Consider the following 22,245-nt stretch of genomic DNA (forward strand, 5'->3'; position numbering starts at 1 on the left):
GGGGTGGCGAGTTCTGAGAATTGACAGCAAACGATGATGTGCTGACTCTTCTCTGAAGGACACAAGAGCGTGCCAGCCCCTCCACCCTGCCTGTTCCCCACTCGGGTTGGGGTGGATGCCTCACTGGGTCTGTTCTCATGATTCCCAACCACCTTGCCTTTCTCTAAAGCTTCTCCCTCCTCTACACATCCCGCAAGGTGACTTGATCTCCCAGGTCCCCTTCAAATGCTCAACACAGGCTACATGTAGGGAAAAAGAAAAGATAACACTGTTGTCAATAATGTTCTCCATGAGCTATACCACTGAGTGCAGTTTGGCTAAAAAGCTATCACACCAAAATTCAAAACAGTCCAATACTGTACCCTGTGTAACTCCTCAGGGAATGAAGGACCCCAGCTGTGGCTGGGGTACCTGTGGATGACTGAGACTAGGTTTTCATTCCCTTTGCTGTCCTCCAATGACCTCAGGACCTCTGAGTTCTGGATTTAAGGCCTCATGCTAGTTTGATGATCATACTCGGCTCTCAGCACGACCTTAAGCTGTGCTGTTCTGTCCTGTTTTTCAACACAGGAAGGCCCAGGAGAAAGGAACAAAGACCCTGATCTCTTTCCTGGGCGCTGCCTCTTACCGCTGCCTTGGGAGGGAGAGGAGCTCCCTAGACTCATGTTTGAGCCGAAGCTCAGTTGGCTGAAGCTGGTGACGTGTGGGGATTCTTGTGCAGGTGGTGGAGGTGCCTCTCCCCCCAGAAAATGTCCTGTCCTGGGGACGATTAAGAAGATTGAGAGGTCTGAGAAAAGTGAAAGTAATTACTTCATCTTGTTAGACATTTCCCCCCAGTGTATTTCTTCAAAATTTGTTTTCTGATTATGAAGCAACATGTGCTCACTGCAAAAAATAATTAAATGTTACATATTTAATTAAAATGTTCAGAAAAAGTCCTTCATAATCTTATTTCCAAGAGATAATGTAAATTTTAATTTATTTTTAGTGAGCAAGAGACAGACAGGCAGGAAGGGAGAGAGATGAGAAGCATCAACTCGGAATTGTGGCTCCTTTAGTTGTTCATTGATTGCTTCTCATACATGCCTTGGCCGGGGGGCTACAGCTGATCTAGTGACCTCTTGCTCAAGGCAGCGACCTTGGGCTCAAGCCAGTAACCATGGGGTCATGTTGATGATCCCACACTCAAGCTGGCGACCCTACACTCAAGCTGGTGACCTTGGGGTTTTGAGTCTGGGTCCTTGGCATCCCAGGTCAGTGCTCTATCCACTGTGCCACCACTGTGCCATATCAGCAAGATATGGAAACTTAAAAAAAATAATTTTATGAACAAAGTTTTGCAACTTTATTGAGGTATGGAATATTTAAAGTGTACAACTTGACTTCAAATTAAATTTTAATTCAAGTTGGTTTTTTTTGACAGAGAGAGAGAGAGAGTCAGAGAGAGGGATAGATAGGGACAGACAGACAGGAAGGGTGAGAGATGAGAAGCATAATTTTTTGTTTGTTTGTTTGCTGCAGCACCTTAGTTGTTCATTGTTTTCTCATATGTGCCTTGACCATGGGGCTACAGCAGACCGAGTAACCCCTTGCCCAAGCCAGTGACCTTGGGCTCAAGCTGGTGAGCTTTGCTCAAATCAGATGAACCCGCGCTCAAGCTGGCGACCTCGGGGTCTCGAACCTGGGTCCTCCACATCCCAGTCCGAAGCTCTATCCACTGCGCCACCGCCTGGTCAGGCTAATTCAAGTTTTGATAAAATAATTATCTTGAAAATGAAGTAATTTTGATTTATATTAAAGTAAATCATAATTTGTATCTATCGATATGACCATATATCCTGAATTTTTCCCTAAATGTCCTAGTTTCAAATACTCTGTCCAGTTGTTCTTAAAAGACATCAAAAGAACAGCTCAGAAAGCCCAGTTTTGTTTTGTTTTTAATCCAACCTATCTCTCCCAGTTGGCTTCTGAAACCTGGGAACAGCCCCCGGATCTTGTTAGGACACTTGTGTTAGTTTTCTACCTCTGAGTAACAAATTACTCTAAAACCTAGCAATGTAAGATCACAAACCTGAATTTCCTCAGCCTCTGAGGGCGGGAAATCAGGGGGTAGCTGTGCTGGATGATTCTAGCTCCATCCTCATCCTTATGAGGATGAGGCCAAGATGTCTGCTGAGACTGGGAATTTTTCAAACTTTGGATTTGTGTCCCCAGAGATAACAAGTTTGCTAAGAAGAGAATGTAGAAAGATGACATATCTCAGGGCCCCATGGTTAGTCTTTCAGCAAGAGGCATACAGAAAGGGTACAGAGTCAAAGCCCTTCCTTCTCAGTTTGTTTCTTTTTTTCTTTTCCTTTTCCAAGTGAGAGGAGGGGAGATAGAGAGACAGACTCCAGGATCCACTGGCAACCCCTGTCTTTGGCTGATGCTCTGCTCATCTGGGGCCATGCTCAAAACCCAGCTATTTTTAGAGCCTGAGGTGGAGGCTCCACAGACTCATCCTTAGCACCCAGGGCTGATGTACTCAAACCAATTGAGCCATGGCTGTGGGAGGAGAAGGGGGAGGGAAGTGAGTGGAGGAGGGGTAGAGAAGCAGATGGTTGCTTCTCCTGTGTGCCCTAACCAAGAATCAAACCCAGGACATCCACATGCTGAGCTGCTGATGCTCTTACAATGAGCCAACCAGCCAGAGCCTCGTCTCAGTTTCAAGAAGAGGGTGGATAAGTGCAGCCAGAAAGGTGAAACCTGCATTTGATTATGTATGGTGGAAGACTATGTACTTTAGTTTCTTTAGAGGATGATTTAAAAATTGAGTAGTTTGGTGCTTTAAATGAAGCATACCCAGGTAAGAATGGAATCAGGATGTCACAGGAAAAAGAACCCCAAACTCTAGGCAGTCATCCAAGGTCCAATTTATGTCCCAAAGCTGAGAGGAATAAAGAGACACAGTGTTGGTTCAACACAGGTTTAGCTTTTCTTTGGAGGAGAACAAATACCTCCCCCCCCTTTTTTTGTGGCAGAGACAGAGAGAGGGACAAATAGGGACAGACAGACAGGAAGGGAGAGAGATGAGAAACATCAATTCTTCATTGTGGTTCCTTAGTTGTTCATTGATTGATTTCTCATATGTGCCTTGACCGGGGGGCTACAGCAGACCGAGTGACCCCTTGCTCGAGCCAATAACCTTGGGCTCAAGCTGGTGAGCCTTGCTCAAATCAGATGAGCCTGTGCTCAAGCTGGTGACCTTAGGGTCTCAAACCTGTGTCCTCCACATCCCAGTCCAACGCTCTATCCACTGCGCCACCACCTGGTCAGGCGATGTCTCCCTATTCTTGCACATTTGTTCTCCCTTCTAACTGCTGGAGTGAGTCACTCATTTCTCACTCTCACCCTTTAACCTGGGTTCTACCTCCACTGCCCAGGAACTGCTCCAGCACCAGCAGCTCCAGGATCTGCTCCTTCAAGCGCATCTAGGCCTCAGCCACTGGCGTCAGAGCTCCTGGGGACATGGCAGAACCTCATGGGGTCCCAAACCTCCTGGTCATAGAATTGCCTAAAGTGTGGGCAGGCCAGCTTCTGGCTGGAAGGTTCCTTCCTTTCAGAATTCTGTTCTGTTTTTGAGGAACCTGGGTGACCAAGGACACAACCCCCTTATTGCTGTGATTGTTCTTGAATGTAGATGCCCTTAAGGAGGCTCACTTGTGCCATGGGAAGGTTAAGTTTCAGGTAAACTGCTCCTGAGCTTCTTTATATTTCAGACACTTGCTGAAAAAACATAAAATGCATTTTAAAAAATTAAATAAAACCCGCCTTACCAGGCAGTGGCTCAGTGCATAGAGTGTTGGACTGGGATGCGGGGGACCCAGGTTCAAAACCCCGAGGTCACTGGCTTGAGTGTGAGCTCATCTGGTTTGAGTAAGGCTCACCAGCTTGAGCTCAAGGTCGCTGGCTTTAGCAAGGGGTCACTAGGTCTGCTGTCGCCCTCCAGTGGGCACATATGAGAAAGCAATCAATGAACAACTAAGGTGCCACAACGAGGAATTGATACTTCTCATCTCTCTCCCTTCCTGTCTGTCTGTCCCTCTCTCTGTCTCTGTCACACAAAAAATTTTAAATAAAACCCGATTATGGAAATTTTAAGTCCTACTAAAGAGAATACAGTAATACCTTGGTTTTCATTGACTTCAGTTATCATTGGATTCAGTTTCCATCGATTTTTTTCCACGAAAAATTTGTCTCAGATTTCATTGGCATGCCCACATGACCTCACTGCTAATTTTGCAAAAACAAAGGGCGACCCACGCATTCTCCTGCTCAGTGTGGCGTTGTTTCTTGTTGTGTGAGCATCACTCCACGCATCTAGCCAAACAATTCCATTGATTTCCAGTGTTTTTGTGCTTTTTTTTTATTGATTGTGAGTGCTAATACTACAATTACATGTAAGTATTATTGTGTACAGTAATTGGATTTACATTGACTCATATGGAAATAATTACCTCGGTTTTTGTTGGTTTCAGATTTCGCTGATTGTTTTTGGATGGATTATCGACGAAAACCGAGGCATCACTGTACAATAATACAATGTACTCTCACATGCTCACTACCCAGATTCCATAGCTCAGGGTCCCTTATTTTCTGCCATTCTTGTATTCTCCATGCCCCATCACACTTCCTCTGTGTGTCTTTAGTACTTTAAAGCAAATCTCACACAGTACACCGTTTTTCTGATAGATAACTCAGTATGTATCACTGGAAAACGAGAACATTACACTTGAAAACTCTTTTGCATATATATGATAGTAAAGAGAATAGTGAGAGAACAGTTTAGTCCTTGACCACACAGAGGTACAGTGGATAGAGCATTGACCTGGGATGCTGAGGACCCAGGTTTGAAACTGAGGTCGCCGGCTTGAGCGTGGGATCATAGACATGACCCAATAGTCACTGCCTCGAGCCTAAAGGTCGCTGGCTTGAAGCCCAAGGTCGCTGGCTTGAGCAATGTATCATTGGCTCAGCCGAAGTCCACCTCCACCCCTGGTCTAAGCACATATGAGAAGCAATCAATGAACAACTAAAGTGCTGCAACTGTGAGTTGATGCTTCTCATCTTTCTCCCTTCCTGTCTGTCGTCCCTGTCTGTTCCTTTCTCTCTCTCTCTCTTGCTTAATAAATAAATAAAATAAAGTTTAGTGATCTCCCTGTACCCATCTCCACTTCCAATAATTATTGACATCTGATCGATTTCCTTTTATCTGCTCCCCGTGCCCCCCCCCCCCCCCCACACACACACTGGGTATTTTTCAAGGAAATCGCAGACATCATTTCAACCATGAAGTCCACAGTATGTGTTTCTAAAACTATTTTTCCTTTGTAAAGCACAACCCCAATATCATTATCCCAACTAAAAATTTAAAACAATTCCTTAATATCATCAGTGGTCACATTTTTCTGATTTAAAAAAAAATTCACAATTTTGTGGTCGTCAGAATCATGATCCAAATAAGATCTACACATTGCATTTGGCTAATGTCTCAAATTTTTATCTTGCAACTTGTTAAAGTATTTCAGTTGGTTCTTAGAATGAAGTGGCACTTAAAGGTTTGAGCGCTTGTTCTGTGTCAGGCATCGTCCTTTATGCTGGAAATCAGTGGTGAGAGGACAGCCTTGGGCTTGACTCACGATTTGGGGCACTTCACTGACTTTCTCCGGGTACCCCCTTATGTAATAGAAATGTATTGGATTAGATGTTTTCCAAATGCTCCACTGTGAATCACACGGACCCCTCTCATCACAATGGGTCTACTCAAAACGCCAGTCAAGTATATTCCCTGGAAACTCTCGCCATGAACCAGCGGAGCGGGGCCGGCGCCCCCCAGGATCAACACTCCGCCTTTCTAGACAGTTGTCCACCTGCCTAGGTATTCGGAAGGCCGGAGAACACGGGAAAAGCTGCCCCATACGCCGGAAAACCCTCACTACCAGAAGGGCGAGTAGGCTGCGGTTCCCTTTGACCGCGGTCGTGGTCCTGACCCAGCCAACTACAATTCCCAGAGTCCTCTGCGGCGAGCCGTTTGCCACCGGCTTGTGGCTCTACGACCGCTCGTGAACTAGGTCTGCAGATGGCTGTGTGCAGAACAACCCTACCCAAGGCTTACTTGCGGGCAGGTTATGCGCCCTCATCACCCAGCTCTTGGTTATGCGGACTGAGTAGTAGAAATACTCGACCTGGCGCGGTTCCAGGAAGGCTGGACTACATTTCCCAGGGGGCTCCGTACACAGTCCACTTCTGGTCATGGCACCAAATCGGTAATGTGAGGTTGTTGCCAAGGAGACAAGTCCCCGGGTATTGAGCTCCTGAAGCCCGTTCACAGAGAAGCGGATACAGAGAAGGGGGATGAAGTGAGGAAAGAGAATGGGAAATATGGTTATAAAGCAACGTCAGAGAGCACAATGCCTTCAGTTTACCGTTTTTGTTCCTACGGACGCTGAGGGCCCACGCGAGCATCGCACGGCCCTCTGGGAAATGTAGGCGACGTTGCCATAAGGGCTATGGGAAATGTAGTCATTAACCGTCACTACTTTGAGCACCTGCAACAAGCCAGGCTTCCTGAGCAAAGGGAATCCCCAACTCTTTTTTTTGTCCGCTCAAGCACAAATCTTATCTCCCTAATATTTATGGAACCTGTACCTTTCCCTTCATGCCAACCCTCAGTACTTTATTTCAGATACTCAGCATTTCCTGGTCAACTTGCTCTTAGTCACGTCCTTAAGTCAGTTCTTTACATTGCCACCAAAGTAATTGTACCTGCTCTGCTGAAGGCTCTTCAGTGGCTAATAGAATCAAACCCATGCTCCTTGCCTGGCATGTATATTGGGCCTCACCTGCTGTCTCCTTCTAGTCATCCTCTAGATAGTGATAAGAATCGTCCTCAACCAGCATCTTCCACACATTTTTGTGCTGCAAGAATTTTTAAAACATGCAATACATGACTATTTAGTCAGGGGCATTGACCCTTTTCCCTTAGATTGTCAAATTTAAAAACGACAGCCGACACAACAGTAGCTACCTAGTGTGAATGAATCAACAATTAAAAAAATATATAATGTACTTTTTGGTGTGCCACAGAGTTTTAGTAATTAGTTTGTGTACCATGAGATGAAAAAGGTAAAAAATCGCAGCTCTTGATGGTTCTTCATCTCCTGTGGTTTATGTTTTAAAGCTATTGTATCTTTTTTTTTTTCAAGTTTTTTTAAAAATTTATTTTAGAAAGGAGAGAGAGAGACATACACAGAGAGAGAGAGAGAGGACAGAAAGACCAAGAGAGAAAGAAGGGGGGAGGAGCAGGAAGCATCAACTCCCATATGTTTCTTGACCAGGCTAGCCCAGGGTTTCGAACCGGCGACCTCAGCATTTCCAGGTCGACGCTTTATCCACTGCGCCACCACAGGTCAGGCCACTATTGTATCTTTTTTAATGCAAAGCACAACTACCTGCTTTTAACAGCTGCACCCAAAAAAGGATAACTTCCACGTGTAGTTAGATTTTCAAAGTATTATTGGAAAGTACTTGAAATAGGGTTCTATAGAAACCAAGTTCCTCATACTCTGATAAAATTAGGATTTTATTCCTCTGGACAAAATATTTTATTACATGATATGGTTAACTCATACCTAGGTGTTTTCTAGGCCTTATAAAGTCACACAAAATACTTAAAAAGAATGGTTCTTGTATAAAGCACTTATTACAAAACTCCAATAAGACTACAAATATAAAATAGGTGAGGGATTTTTATTTTACACATTTTGAATGTCTAAGATCTATAATTATGCCTGATCCAAAGAGCTAGTAAGTGTGGAGTGAATCTGTATTGAGGCTTTAAAGAATGGAAGCATACTTTTCTTTTTCTTTTTTTCTTTTTTTTGTGGCTGCTTGTTTATAATCCACTTGGTGCAAGGCACACGATTACTGGGTGTCAGGAAGGCTCATGTGTGGCTTGGGTAGGAAAGAGTGGGGTTCTCTCAACTTCCTTTTTGGTGTTTTGCTGATCTGATATAAAAGAACCCAACTGTTCTGCTTGCGGGGCAAGGTGGGGAGGAGGAAAGAGGTTTGAGGAGGGAGAGTGGAGGGTGGAGCTCAAAAGAGCCTAGCGCCTCTGGAAGTCTGGTGGCTGGTGGACACCACTCAGGACGGGGGCCAGCGGTGGCTCTGCGAGGCTGGCAGCCAGTCTGCTTCCTGTGGCTTCCCAATCACGGGTGATCGTGCTGCTGGAGGCCTGGGGAGACTCCGAGTGCTCTGGGGACTCCAACACTGTGGACGGGAGAGGGGAGGCATACGTTTAAAAGCTATCAAAAAGTCTAGATAGGGATGAACTGTAGGGAGCAGAAAGATAGATGAGGTGTTGTTCCCATCAAAGCACTAAAAACTTTCCTTTTGAAGTGGGAATACTTGGAAGACATGCAATTTCCATTGGCTTTTAACTTCAGTAGGAAGAATGGCCGGTATCATAAATGTAGAGAATTATTTAACTGATAAAGCAGCTAAGAAGTTACATGAAAAAAATATGTTATCTATTCTTAACATTCAAAAGCAGACTGTCCTCCCTCCTCATTTGTTTAAATTTTTTTTTTTTTTTTTGGTTTTGAAAACGTGACACCATTGATTTCTTGCTTAAGGAGAGAGTACATTTGTGGAGAAAGCATAAGCCAAGGCCAGGATATTCATGTAATTCTCAACAATCAGGTAGGGGAGGCTGAAGTCAAGACCAAGAAGAGCCATAGTTCAGAGTAATTTTTAAGTGGTACAAATGCAGGTACCTTTTGCCTGACCGGTCATAGCACAGTGGACAGAGCATCAACCTGGGACGCTGAGGTTTCAGGTTCGAAACCCTGAGCTTGCTGGCTTGAACACTAGCTCATCTGGCTTGAGTGAGGGGTCCTTGGCTTGAGCCCAAACGTCTCTGGCTTGAAGCCCAAGGTTGCTGGCTTGAGCCCAAGATCGCTGGCTTGAACAAGGGGTCACTGGCTGAGCTGGAGCCTCCCCCTTCCCCCCCCCCCAATCAAGGCACGTATGTAAAGCAATCAATGAACAACTAAAGTGATGTAACTAGGAGCTTCTCATCTTTCTCCCTTCTTGTTTCTGTCTCTCTCAAAACAAACAAAAACACAAATGCAGGCACTTTTCAATGGGTATCAGGGGTGCTGCATTTGTATTAACTTGTATATATGTCCTCGGTTACTACAAAGCTCCACTCTTTGTTATAGCAACTTAGCCTACCCTATTGACATAACAGTCTGCTGGTGTTCCACAAAAATGTATAATGGTCTCCAGGAGCTTTCCTGAAAAAATTTGAGAGATGGGCTTTCAAGTTACAATGTGAGTAAGTCACGGTTGTCTTTACAACAGATAGAGTTCCAGAATACTACTTGGTCATTTGACTGGTTGCAAGAAATACATGCTAGTTCTAGCAGCAACATATTTGCAAACCATTTTCAATTTCAAAAATGGTTATCTGCCCTGCTGTTGTAGCTCTGGCTGAGTTGCCTCACTAGGTTTAGTCTCAGAGGATGACACTCTTAGCCACATCCACTTGGGGACTCTGCCTAGTTACTGCAGACAGTGGGAAGACCAGAGGTGCAATTCTGTCCCTGACTTGATGGATCATCTTGGACTAGTTATTTTTCATCTTCTTCCCACAAACTTGCTACTCCTTTTCCATTAATGCCTCAGTGAGTGGAATCTGCGGTAGGCTGAATAATGGTCCCCAAAGTTATCTGGTCCTAATCTCTGGAACCTTTAAATGTTTTCTTGGGAAAAGCACCTTTACAGATATAAGGATTCTTAGATGGAGAGATTATCCTGGGTTATCTGAGTGGGCCCTAACTGCAATTTTGTATGTGTCCTTAAAAGGGAGTAAAAGGGGGAGATTTGAGTCAGATACACAGGAGAGAAGGCAATGTCAAGAGGGAGCAGAGATTAGATCATTCTGGCTTTGAAGATTGTAGTGATGCTGCCAAAACCAAAGTGTAACAGCAGCCACCTCTATACTTGACCTTTTTTCTTTTTTTTTTTTTTTTTTTTTTTTATAATTTTATTTTTTTAATGGGGTGACATCAATAAATCAGGATACATATATTCAAAGATAACAAGTCCAGGTTATCTTGTCGTTCAATTATGTTGCATACCCACCACCCAAAGTCAGATTGTCCTCTGTCACCTTCTATCTTGTTTTCTTTGTGCCCCTCCCACCCCCTATCCCTCTCCCATTCCCCCCTCCCCCCCCCGTAACCACCACACTCTTATCAATGTCTCTTAGTTTCACTATTATGTCCCACCTACGTATGGAATAATACAGTTCCTGTTTTTTTCTGATTTACTTATTTCGCTTCGTATCATGTTATCAAGATCCCACCATTTTGCTGTAAATGTTCCGATGTCATCATTTCTTATGGCTGAGTAGTATTCCATAGTGTATATGTGCCACATCTTCTTTATCCAGTCATCTATTGATGGGCTTTTTGGTTGTTTCCATGTCCTGGCCACTGTGAACAATGCTGCAATAAACATGGGGCTGCATGTGTCTTTACGTATCAATGTTTCTGAGTTTTGGGGATATATACCCAGTAGAGGGATTGCTGGGTCATAAGGTAGTTCTATTTTCAGTTTTTTGAGGAACCACCATACTTTCTTCCATAATGGTTGTACTACTTTACATTCCCACCAACAGTGTATGAGGGTTCCTTTTTCTCCACAGCCTCTCCAACATTTGCTATTACCTGACTTGCTAATAACAGCTAATCGAACAGGTGTGAGGTGGTATCTCATTGCCGTTTTGATTTGCATTTCTCTAATAGCTAAAGAAGATGAGCATCTTTTCATATATCTGTTGGCCATTTGTATTTCTTCCTGGGAGAAGTGTCTATTCATATCCTCTTCCCATTTTTTTATTGGATTGTTTGTTTGTTTGTTGTTGAGTTTTATGAGTTCTTTGTATATTTTGGATATTAGGCCCTTATCTGAGCTGTTGTTTGAAAATATCATTTCCCATTTAGTTGGCTTTCTGTTTATTTTGTTATCAGTTTCCCTTGCTGAGCAAAAACTTCTTAGTCTGATGTAGTCCCATTCATTAATTTTTGCCTTCACTTCTCTTGCCATTGGAGACTTGACCTTTTTTCAATCCAGCTCTCATGCTGCCATCAGAGGGGTTTTTCTTCCCCCCTTTTTTTTCCCTTAAGTGAGAAGTGGAGAGGCAAATGACAGACTTCTGTATATGCCCCTACTGGGATCCACCTTGCAATCCCTGTACTCTGCCCATCTGGGGCTTTTGCTCATTGCTCAGCCTCTGAGCTATTTTAGCACCTGAGGCAAGGCCACTGAGCCATCCCCAGCACCTGGGGCCAACTTGTTCTATCTGAGCCATGGCTGCGGGAGAAGAAGAGAGAGAGAGAAGGGAGGGGGAGGGGGTGGACAAACAGATGATTGCCTCTCCTGTGTGCCCTGACTGGGAATCAAACCTGGGACATCCATACGCTGGGCTAACGCTCTACCACTGAGCCAACCAGCCAGGGCCAGGGGTTTTTCTAAAATAGAGATCTGGCCTGACCTGTGGTGGCGCAGTGGATAAAGCATCGACCTGGAAATGCTGAGGTCACCGGTTCAAAACCCTGGGCTTGCCTGGTCAAGGCACATATGGGAGTTGATGCTTCCAGCTCCTCCCCCCTGTCTCTCTCTCCTCTCTCTCTGTCTCTCTCTCTCTCTCTCCCCCTCTCTCTCCTCTCTAAAAATGAATAAATAAATAAATAAATAAAATAGAGATCTGACCACATGAATCTGCAGTGGAAATCCTTCAATGGCATCTTAATGCCTGTAAGATGAAACCCCAACTCCTGAGAGGCTCTTCACCACCTGAACCCACCTTCTCCTGCCACTCCCCTCCCCTGCACACTCACACTCACTCACCTCCACTCCCTCACCCACACACACGCATCCACACCGGCAGTCTCACTCACTGCTCCATGCATTCACTTGAGTCCTGCTGAATTCCCTGTATCAGCAGGCCACTTTATGCATCTGTGGCTTTCATGTGCATTGTCACATCTGTGAAACAAAGAAAGAAATCTTATCTCAACCATATGCTAATAGAGGCATAGCAAAAATAATTTTCAGTTAGAAAATAGTTCTGTGTAGGCCTGACCTGTGGTGGCGCAGTGGATAAAGCGTCGACCTAGAAATGCTGAGGTCGCCGGTTCGAAACCCTGGGCTTGCCTGGTCAAGGCACATATGGGAGTTGATGCTTCCAGCTCCTCCCCCCTTCTCTCTCTCTGTCTCTCCTCTCTCTCTCTCTCTGTCTCTCCCTCTCCTCTCTAAAATGAATAAATTAAAAAAAAAACAAATGCCCTGGCCAGTTGGCTCAGCGGTAGAGCGTCGGCCTGGCGTGCGGGGGACCCGGGTTCGATTCTCGGCCAGGGCACATAGGAGAGGCGCCCATTTGCTTCTCCACCCCCCCCCCTCCTTCCTCTCTGTCTCTCTCTTCCCCTCCTGCAGCCAAGGCTCCATTGGAGCAAAGATGGCCCGGGCGCTGGGGATGGCTCCTTGGCCTCTGCCCCAGGTGCTAGAGTGGCTCTGGTCATGGCAGAGCGATGCCCTGGAGGGGCAGAGCATCGCCCCCTGGTGGGCAGAGTGTCGCCCCTGGTGGGCGTGCCGGGTGGATCCCGGTGGGGCGCATGCGGGAGTCTGTCTGACTGTCTCTCCCCATTTCCAGCTTCAGAAAAATGCAAAAAAAAAAAAAAGGAAAAAAAAAAAACTAAGCTGAAATGCTAAGGTCATTGGTTCAAAACCCTGCACTTCTCTAGTCAAGGCACATATGGGAGTTGATGCTTCCTGTTCCTCCCCCCTTTCTCTCTTTCTCTCTCTCTCTCTCTCACTCACTCTCTCTCCTCTCTAAAAAAAAAAAAAAGAATAAATAAAGAAAATAGTTCTGTGAAATCATAAATCAAAACTAGGATACCGAGGCCAGCAATCGTATTCTAACCTTCTCTTGATAGGACTGATGGTTGAAGCCACCTCTCTAAAATTCCACATTTAAACAGATATTACCCCAAATCATGTTTTTCAATACCATTGAAAATGTCCATCCATAAAAATGTATTTCAACAAAAATGATTATTTAAAGTATCTAGCCTGGCCTGTGGTGGTACAGTGGATAGAGCATCAACCTGGAGTGCTGAGGTCACTGGTTCGAAACCCTGGGCTTGCCTGGTCAAGGCACATAACGACAAGCAATAAATGAACAACTAAAGTGAAGCAACTATGAACTGAAACTTCTCATTCCTCCTCCGCCTCCTCTCTCTGTGAAATCAATAAATAAAATCTTTAAAAAAATGAGGGAATTCAGCAGCAGGAGGACTTTGGACTTGAACTGCAACACTTCTCCCTCCTTCACAAAAATAAAATAAAATATCTAATATAAAATGCCAAATAAATGGTTCTATGAAATATTATGCAGCTATAAAAAATATGGCAGCTATATATATAGTTATACAAATTCCTGAGATTAAAAAGTGAAAAAAGTAAGTGAGAATAGTTTGCCATTGTATCCATTAATAAAACACAGTTGTAACTGCACAGCCTCCGGGGACAGAATATGGAAGGTAAGGGTGGTAACTTCTGAGAGGAGGGACACAGAAAACAGGAAGATATCACTGAATGTCCTCTTGTACCTTGTGCATGTGTGGCCTATTAAAATCAAAAACACTTTTCTCAATTCAAAGACTTACAAGGCTTGTACTCTGGCCGTTAGTATCAATGAAAGCTGCTGGGTTAATTTTTCTATTGAGTTCTGGGATGATCAATAAAAATCAGATAAATTATCTTTTTTTCTGAGCTTGTATTCTGCAAAATCAATTACTATTACTGCAGCTATTATGTAATCATGATTTGCTTCGGTTTGCATTAACGACATTATTTTGTGTTCTTTGCATGTGTCCTAACTGAGAGCTGGTTGGACAGCAGGAGGAAATTAACCTGGCCTTCAAATGTGCTCACGGATAACCCAGGCGGTTCACTAACACTTGACTGCAGTTCAGTCTAAACCAGAGGTTCTCCACCTGTGGGTCACGACCCCGGCGGGGTCGCCTAAAGCCATCGGGAAATACATAATGGACATCAGGTATTTACATTCCGAATCATAACTGTAGCAAAATTACAGTTATGAAGTAGCCACCAAAATTATTTTTTGGTTTGAGGTCACTGCAACATGAGGAACTGTATTGCGGGGTCACGGCATTAGAAAGGTTGAGAACCACTGGTCTAAACTTACAGCGGGTTGTCATTACCTGCAAATACCACTCACTCCGATTGCCCACTTTGCTACCTTTCGGCCCTCCTCACCGTAAACACGAGATGTACCCAGCCACACTGATTCACCTCAACTGCCTCTTCTTTTCTCCCTCTCTCACCTTAGAATACCTATATCTAACTTTTTATCTACTTAATGTATTTTCAGGTTGGCTATGTTACAAAATTACAATTATAAAAACTATGAATGAACAAGAATCCCTAAGATTATCATTAAACAAACTTGCTTGTACAAAGAGCTGTATACTTACCACCTTTGGTTATAAAGCATTAAATCTTTTGAGCATTTTCACAAATTAGTTATTATTAGAGTATTATAGTGCTTTTTAAATATTACATAAAATATATTTGAGAATTAAATTCCCTTGAGGTCATAAAAGACTTTTTTAGGAGATACACATATAGCCTACCTTCCACTTTGTATGGTATCCATATACCAGGGACATATAAATAATAGTGAAATATTGGAGAAGTTAAATGAAAAATTCTTCAGAAATATCCTAGATAAAATGTACACTAATGTTCTTAGCAAATTACTCACAATAGCCAAAATGTGGAAACACCCAAATGTACATCAGCAGATGAAGAGATAAACAAAATGTGGTGTATTCATACAATGGAATATGGTTCAACCTCAAAAAGGAAATTCTGACACGTGCTACAACATGGATGGACCTTGAGAGCATTATGCTAAGTGAAGTAAGCCAGTAACAAAAGGACAAATACTATATGATTCTACTCATATGAGGTAGCCAGAGTGGTCAAATCCATAGAGACAGAGAGTAGAACGGTGGTTACCGGGGTGGGGGAAGGGGGATGGGGGGTGAAGAGTTAGTGCAGAGTTTCAGTTTGAGATGATGAAAAAGTTCTAGACATGGATGGTGGTGATGGTTTCACAATAATAATGTGTATGTACTTAATGCCACAGAATGCACACTTTAAATGGCTAAAGTGGTAAATTTTAGTATATTTTACAATTTAAAAAAGGACAATAGTATTGTTAAACTTTTATAAATATCCTAAGTGATTAGGTAAACCTTCTTGTAGGTTTATAATGAAAATATCATTGCATTTCTTACTATAGTAACGGGGATAATATATTTTGAAAACATTAACCTGCCATATTCTCACTACCTGCTGCCCACTCCCCAATCGTGTTTTTCTCCCAGTAAGCTGAGCATGGAGAATGAACTGGACAGTCAGCTATGGCAAGGGGTAAAGTAGATCCTGCCCACAGACACAAAGAAACCTGGGATGGGCAGAGGACACAGATGGCTGTCGGAGATGTGCAGGGCCAGCCCTGCCAGGAGGAGGCCAGCTCAGCCTGGGGACCACCAGTTCCACAGGGAAAGCCCATGCCACAAACCTGGCCAGTAGGGTGGCCATTGACATACTGACAGAGGTCAGAGAGGGAACCAGGGGACCTGCCCTTGGAACAGCTGCTCTACCCCAACAAGGGCACACTGTCCAGACACTCTTATACCATGTTAGGAGAATGGAGAGGAAGTGGATTGTAATCTTAAATTAATTGAATATTTATTAGAGACTGAACTAACCTGAAAACCTTTAAATTGCAAGCGACAAAGATACAGTGGGTTCTCATTATTCATGGTCATTATGTTCTGTAAAGTCACCACGAACACTGGATAAGTAAATACCAAAGCATTGCTCCTGGGGAAATACAGGGTTAGGTTAAGACAGAGATAGATGGAATGACTTAACTCCTTGGGTGACCGGTACCTTTGAGCAGATAAGGAAAATTTGTCGAGCCACAGGGAGAAGAAAATATCAGTAGCTGGGTAAGATTTCAGATCTGCATTTAGAAAGAAGCTGACCTCACTTGGAAGGTGGAAGAGTCCAAATGCAGGCCAGTTAGGTAATAATTGACATCTCCTCCCGGTCTCTGCTCTCAGACACAGAGTCGATTATGTTCTTTAAATACTTAATGAATTCCATCCGGATCTCTTCAGGGTCGTCCTCAAGATTCGAGTGCACCAGCTTCAGCTTGTTCAGGGGTGGTGCTTAAAAAGGAAAATAAGGTAATTAGGCATGGACTTTTATTCAGGGCCATTTCTAGTTCTAAATTTAACTTTGTAAATTCCAAAAATAAAGTTGTGTCTTGCTTGACATAATTGAACACAGGAAGGTTTCACCAGACTGCCACCTGTCATCAGGGTGACAGCTCTACAAGCCACCACCAGGTCCTCCTCGTTCTTCTGCCAGAAAGGAGGAGATTGCTGAATAATGTAGTCATTTTCTATGATCACATTGTCATCTCTGTAATGTTATGTGTCACATACAAACTGGAGTTTTTCTTGAGAAAGTCCAGTCAGGAAAGAGTAGCACTAATAGTACCAACGAGTGGCTAAAACCAGGTGTTTTCCCCTCTCGGTATCTACCTGCTTTTACAGTATCCATGTCCTGGCCTGGATGGTATAACAGTTCTTCCAATCTGGCAATTCTGATTTGCATGGTTGGAAAAATGCTTAGGACACACTAGGTGCTCACTAACTGCAAAAGCTGCTGCTTGCAAAGACACAGAGTAATATACAATGAAGACAAAAGCAGAGAGGAGAATTGCAGTCTCCTTACACAAACACAGGTTTCCTTTATTGCTTCCAGAGCCTGGTTTGTGATGTGCAATTAACAGACATTGAGCATCCTGTAAGAACTGCTGCTGAACAAAGCAGGAATACCACATCTCGATTTCCTTCAGGTGGCTTGGGATGTCAGCATTGAAGATGATCACTACGCCGTGAGAGTCCTTCATCAGAGCTGGCCAGCAAGACTCAAACCTTCAAGACAGCAAAGGATTCAGTGAATGTTAGGTGTATCTGGTTGCTAATGTGGACTTTAAAAATATTATCTTACGATTGATAACTGCTGTGTGACTTCTCATTGTTTTGAAACCCAAACCCAATCACTAAAATTTCAAGAGCAAAGCATGTCACCAAACACCTGACCAAGCCCCTAATATATATGCTAAGAAGCGTGCTAGGCCAAGGTGCTTGGTGGGCAGCTGATTTTTGAATCATGTGATGAAGCAACCCTCTTAAAGGAGATGGACGTACTTTGGATCGCCGCCACAATCCCATAGCTCAAATTCACACCCTGTGCCTCTGTTGTTGCTGGTAACGTGCGGGTTCTCAAATTCCAGGATCCTATAAACAGAAACAGCAGCAGCATCTCTACTTTGGAAACATTATAAATTTGGGTTGCCACCAGCACCCAAAGTGAATGCTGGGTGATGGACAGGTACTCTCTGGGACACGGCTTTGTCAGGGCTCACCTCACTCCTTGGGTTGGGTTGTATTCAGTGATTTCAGAAGATTCTGTCAGGAAGTTGGCCAAAACAGTTTTACCACTCTGTGAAAAATGAAGATAACAAAAAAAATTTTTTTTTCTTAAGAGCAGAAAAGTGAACCATAAATGAGCCCTCCAATAGCCAGCTTGGAATCGGTGGATGGAGTGCAGGCCATAGCCACCGTGGGATCACCAGGGCAGAAGGCTCTCTGGCTGGGTGGCCCTTGCTGGCATGCTCTGTGTGGTGGGCACAGTCTGCTCTGGGACCCAGCGAGCAGGGGATTCCAGCACTGGCTCTGCCACTGGGAGACTTTATCTACGTGGACTTCCCCGGCTGGCTCTCAGTGAACTCATCTAAGAACAGAAAAAAAATTATTAACGTGAGCTTTTCCTTACTTGCTCCTCTCCATATCTTCAGGAAAAACCACAGTCTGTCACAGCTCATTAGGAAGCCACTGAGGCCAAGAAAGGAGAAGGGAGTTCCTCAAGGTCACAGAGAAGGTCAAAGCTGGAGCTGGGTTTCAGGTCTGGGGACTCCTGGCTGGCTATGCCACACTTGCACGTAGGGCTGCTTCTCCTTCTGAATAATACACATTCTTCTTTTTTAGAAAAATGAACAGCCCTCTGGTCCTCCACCCAAAGCATCCATCTGTCTATCCATCCAATACACTCCCCAAAGGTAAGAACGTTTTTCAGATCTTTCCTATAAATTTGCATCATTCTTTTACAAACCATATATGTGCCTGAATATAAAACCATTTTTTTCTCCATTTAAGTTATTTCTCAGACAGGGAATCTCTTATACTTGAGTCCTTATAAGAAAAACCTCTCGCCTGACCTGTGGTGGCGCAGTGGATAAAGTGTCGACCTGGAAACGCTGAGGTCGCTGGTTCGAAACCCTGGGCTTGCCTGGTCAAGGCACATATGGGAGTTGATGCTTCCAGCTCCTCCCCCCTTCTCTCTGTCTCTCCTCTCTCTCTCTCTCTGTCTGTCTCTCCCTCTCCTCTCTAAAATGAATAAATAAAAAAATAATAATAATAAAAATTAAAAAAAAAAAACCTCTCAAATTTTGCTCTGCAGTTGTTATTTTATTTTGAACAACTACTGCTTGACTAGAATGACCTCAATCAATGCCAGTTTGGGAGGCTTGTAGAGGTCACAGAAGAGAATCAGGAAAAAAAAAAAAGGGAGAGGAGGGGCTTAACATTATCACATTAGGAATTTTCCCTGAGGATATGGCCTGACAAATTATCACAAATTATAACTTACTGTGATTATGTTGTAGACATCATGAATATTTATCTACAGGATGAATAAATAAAGCAAATGGGCTGATGTTATAGGAACAGTTCTTTGAGCTGGAATACATTTCCAGGAACAGGTTAATACACAGATTCAAAAAGTGTTGTATCTTAGATGGTTGCTTTGTTAGGTAATTCAAAAAGTGGCTCTAATTATAAAGACAACTTGGGTGTCAAAGGTGCAGGTTTTGAATAAAACTGTCATGGAATGCATATAGCTTAACATATCTTTAAATGTGCATATAGCTACACTGATATATAAAACATTATTAAAGTATATTTGATCTATGCCTTTAAAGTTTATATATACTAGTTAGCTAAAACCAATCTTTTTTTTTTTTTTTTTCCTGAAGTGAGAAGCGGGAGGCAGAGAGACACAATCCTGAATGCGCCCAACCGGGATCCACCAGGCATGCCCACCAGGGGGCAATGCTCTGCCCATCTGGGGCATTGCTCTGAGCAATTCTAGTGCCAGAGGCAAAGGCCATGGAGCCATCCTCAGTGCCTGGGCCAACTTTTGCTCCAATGGAACTTTGGCTGCGGGAGGGGAAGATAGAGAAAGGAAAGGGGGAAGGGTGGAGAAGCAAATGAGTGCTTCTCCTGTGTGCGCTGGCCAGAATTGAACCTGGGACTTCCACACATTGAGCGGATGCTCTACCACTGAGCTAGCCGGCCAGGATATTAAAACCAATTTTTAAAATTTTTATTTTTTGAGTTTTAGAGAGGAAGGAAGGGAAAGAAACATCGACCTGTTGTTCCACTATTTATGCATCCATTGGCTGACTCTCTTATACACGCCCTGACCAGAGATGGAACCTGCAACCTTGGCATATTGGGACAATGCTTCAACCAACTGAGCTACACAGCCAAGGATTAAACCCAATTTTTAAAGCAGGTAGGTTCTTATGGGTGGATGAAGAAATTGCCTGTTTGGCCCTAAAAATATTTTTTAAGTGTCTACCTTGTGCCAGGCGCTATTGAATAGATTAGAAAAAGATGAGGTACTGATAAGTACTAGTATAAAAATTAAGCAGGGTGATATGATCGACTGGATGAGTGATCAGGGAAAGCCTACATGAAGTTTAAATTGCGGGCTGAATGACAATATGTCAACTGAGGCTTCTAGGAATAGGTAGTTCAAAGGCACCAGGGCCAGAATGGGCACAGCATGTTAAAGGAATAGAAAGTAAGTTTGAAGAGTAGTGAGGGAGAGAAAAATGTATTTTCAGAAATATATTTTGGCCTGACCAGGTGGTGGTGCAGTGGATAGAGCGTTGGACTGGGACGCAGAGGACCCAGGTTCAAAACTCCAAGTGCACCAGCTTGAGCGTGGGCTCATCTGATTTGAGCAAGGCTCACCAGCTTGAACCCAAGGTTTCTGGCTTGAGCAAGGGGTCACTTGGTTTGCTGTAACTCCCGCTCAGTCAAGGCACATATGAGAAAGCAATCAATGAACAACGAAGATGCCGCAACAAAGAATTGATGCTTCTCATCTCTGTTCCTTCCTGTCTGTCCCTATCTGTGTCTCTCTCTCTTACAAAAAAAAAAAAAAAATTGTTGTTGAAGTTGGTTTGATGGGTACTAGGAGTCATAGTTCTTTTTTCCTTGTATAAGTTTGAGAATTTCCATTAAAAAAGATATCTATGCTTATTTTGCTTTTCATAATTCTCTGCATATTGTTATTACTTGTCTATTTCACTTAATAATTTATATCTTGGAGAATTCTTTATGTCAGTACACACAGACTTGCCCTGTTTTAGTTTAACTTCTGCACAGTCTTTCAAAGTAAGAAAGTACCTTAGTGTATTTACACATTCTTATTGAAGGCACCTAGAATGTTTCCAATTGTTCGATATTGTACATGAGTCATGGGGTACATGGACAGGTACTCAGCTACTATAGATTCTGAGAGATGTAAGTGCAGCACTAAAAGCTAGGCACATTTTACATTTTAACAATTTGATCACCAAAAAAGCTGTTATCAATTTATAGCCCCATCAACAGAATCCTACAGTACTCACTTCTCCACAAGTATCCAAACAACATTGGATGTTAATCTTCTAAACTTTTCTCATCCAATCTGATGGGTAAATAAATGTCATCTTTTTGTTGTAAATTGTGGTCCTGTGATTGTGAAGCTGGGCTCTTCTCACACTTACCGGTCAGTTGTATTTCTTTTGCGCAGAGCCTTAGCTCAATTTTCTATTGGATTATTTCTCTTTTCTTTACTGATTTTTAAACTTTCTTTGTGATCTACCTGTTAATCCTTTCTTTGTAGCATATTTTGCAAATGTTTTCCCCAAGCTTTAACTTCGGTGTCATTTCTTTGAAGCCTTCTTCATGAATTTGTTTTGTGCTTAGGAAGATCTTCCCTATCTGAAGATTAAAAGCATATTTTATCATATATTCACCTACTACAGTGGTTCTCCAAATGCTGTCCCTGAGCAAACAGCATCAGCAAAACGCAAATTCCCATTCATTTACGACTTCCACAGTGTTTTTAAAAACATGTTTAGCTTTAGCCCATCTGAATTTTATTTTTGTGAATGGTGTGAAGTACATATGTAGATATAATCCCCACTACCACTACCTCACATTCATTAATAGCTAATGGTTCCAAGACCAGGTGATAATCAGACTTTACTTTTGGTTTTCTTGTTCCACAGACATATTCATTAGGAACAACCTCGAACGCAAAGTGAGATCTTGGTTCTGGTTTCAAACGCCACTCACTACCTTGGGCGTTCAGACCTCAATGAAACAAGGTCAATGTCTGGAGGCGCAGAGTTCCCGGTGAGGCCAGCGGCGCACACCCGGATGGGCGCGGTGGGACTGGATTCCCAATTCCTGGGGGGCTCCCGGCGCAGGGCACAGCACCGGGTATCCCGCCTCCGCTCGCCGCCCCCGGCCCCGGCCTCACCTCGCTGGGCCCCACGAAGAGGATCTTGGCCTTCAGCATCTCGGCCGACAGCAGACCCACAGCAGCACACAGTGTTGTCTGAGATAGAGCTGTTGTCAAGGCGGAATGGAAGTCGCCGCACTGATTGGCTGCCTTCGTTTCTATGGAGACAGGGAGCGGCCCGCGGGGGCTGACGGGAGTGGGCGGGTCCCGGGCATTTGAAGGCTCTCGGGTGGGCGCCTTGTCTCGGGAAGGTGGCACCGGCTTCAGGCTGAAAGTGCAAGGCAGAGGGAGAGGGTAGGACGGAAAGGAAAACCTGGATTCAGACTCTTTTCTGAGCGGAGAACACTGTAGAGCTCGCGAGTCTGGTCTCTCTCTCTGTAGGGAGGG

General features: G+C 43.7%; 1 protein-coding gene across 2 annotated transcripts; it reads right to left on the reverse strand.

The window, feature by feature from the left end:
• Nucleotides 1–7,640: 7,640 nt before the first annotated feature.
• Nucleotides 7,641–22,000, reverse strand: IFT22 (intraflagellar transport 22). Of its 2 annotated transcripts, XM_066278038.1 has the most exons (6): nt 21,877–22,000; nt 17,642–17,718; nt 17,424–17,513; nt 16,945–17,147; nt 16,188–16,373; nt 7,641–8,307 (listed from the first exon to the last, which is right to left on the reverse strand). In XM_066278038.1, the coding sequence occupies exons 1-5, from the start codon at nt 21,913–21,915 to the stop codon at nt 16,225–16,227; spliced, it is 558 nt and encodes a 185-aa protein (XP_066134135.1). In that variant the 5' UTR covers nt 21,916–22,000; the 3' UTR covers nt 7,641–8,307; nt 16,188–16,224. The 2 variants fall into 2 exon arrangements, with proteins under 2 accessions (XP_066134135.1, XP_066134134.1); XM_066278037.1 differs by lacking the exon at nt 7,641–8,307 and having other exon boundaries at nt 15,475–16,373.
• Nucleotides 22,001–22,245: the final 245 nt, after the last annotated feature.

Source organism: Saccopteryx bilineata, chromosome 4 (assembly GCF_036850765.1).
Source record: "Saccopteryx bilineata isolate mSacBil1 chromosome 4, mSacBil1_pri_phased_curated, whole genome shotgun sequence".
NCBI lineage: Eukaryota > Metazoa > Chordata > Mammalia > Chiroptera > Emballonuridae > Saccopteryx > Saccopteryx bilineata.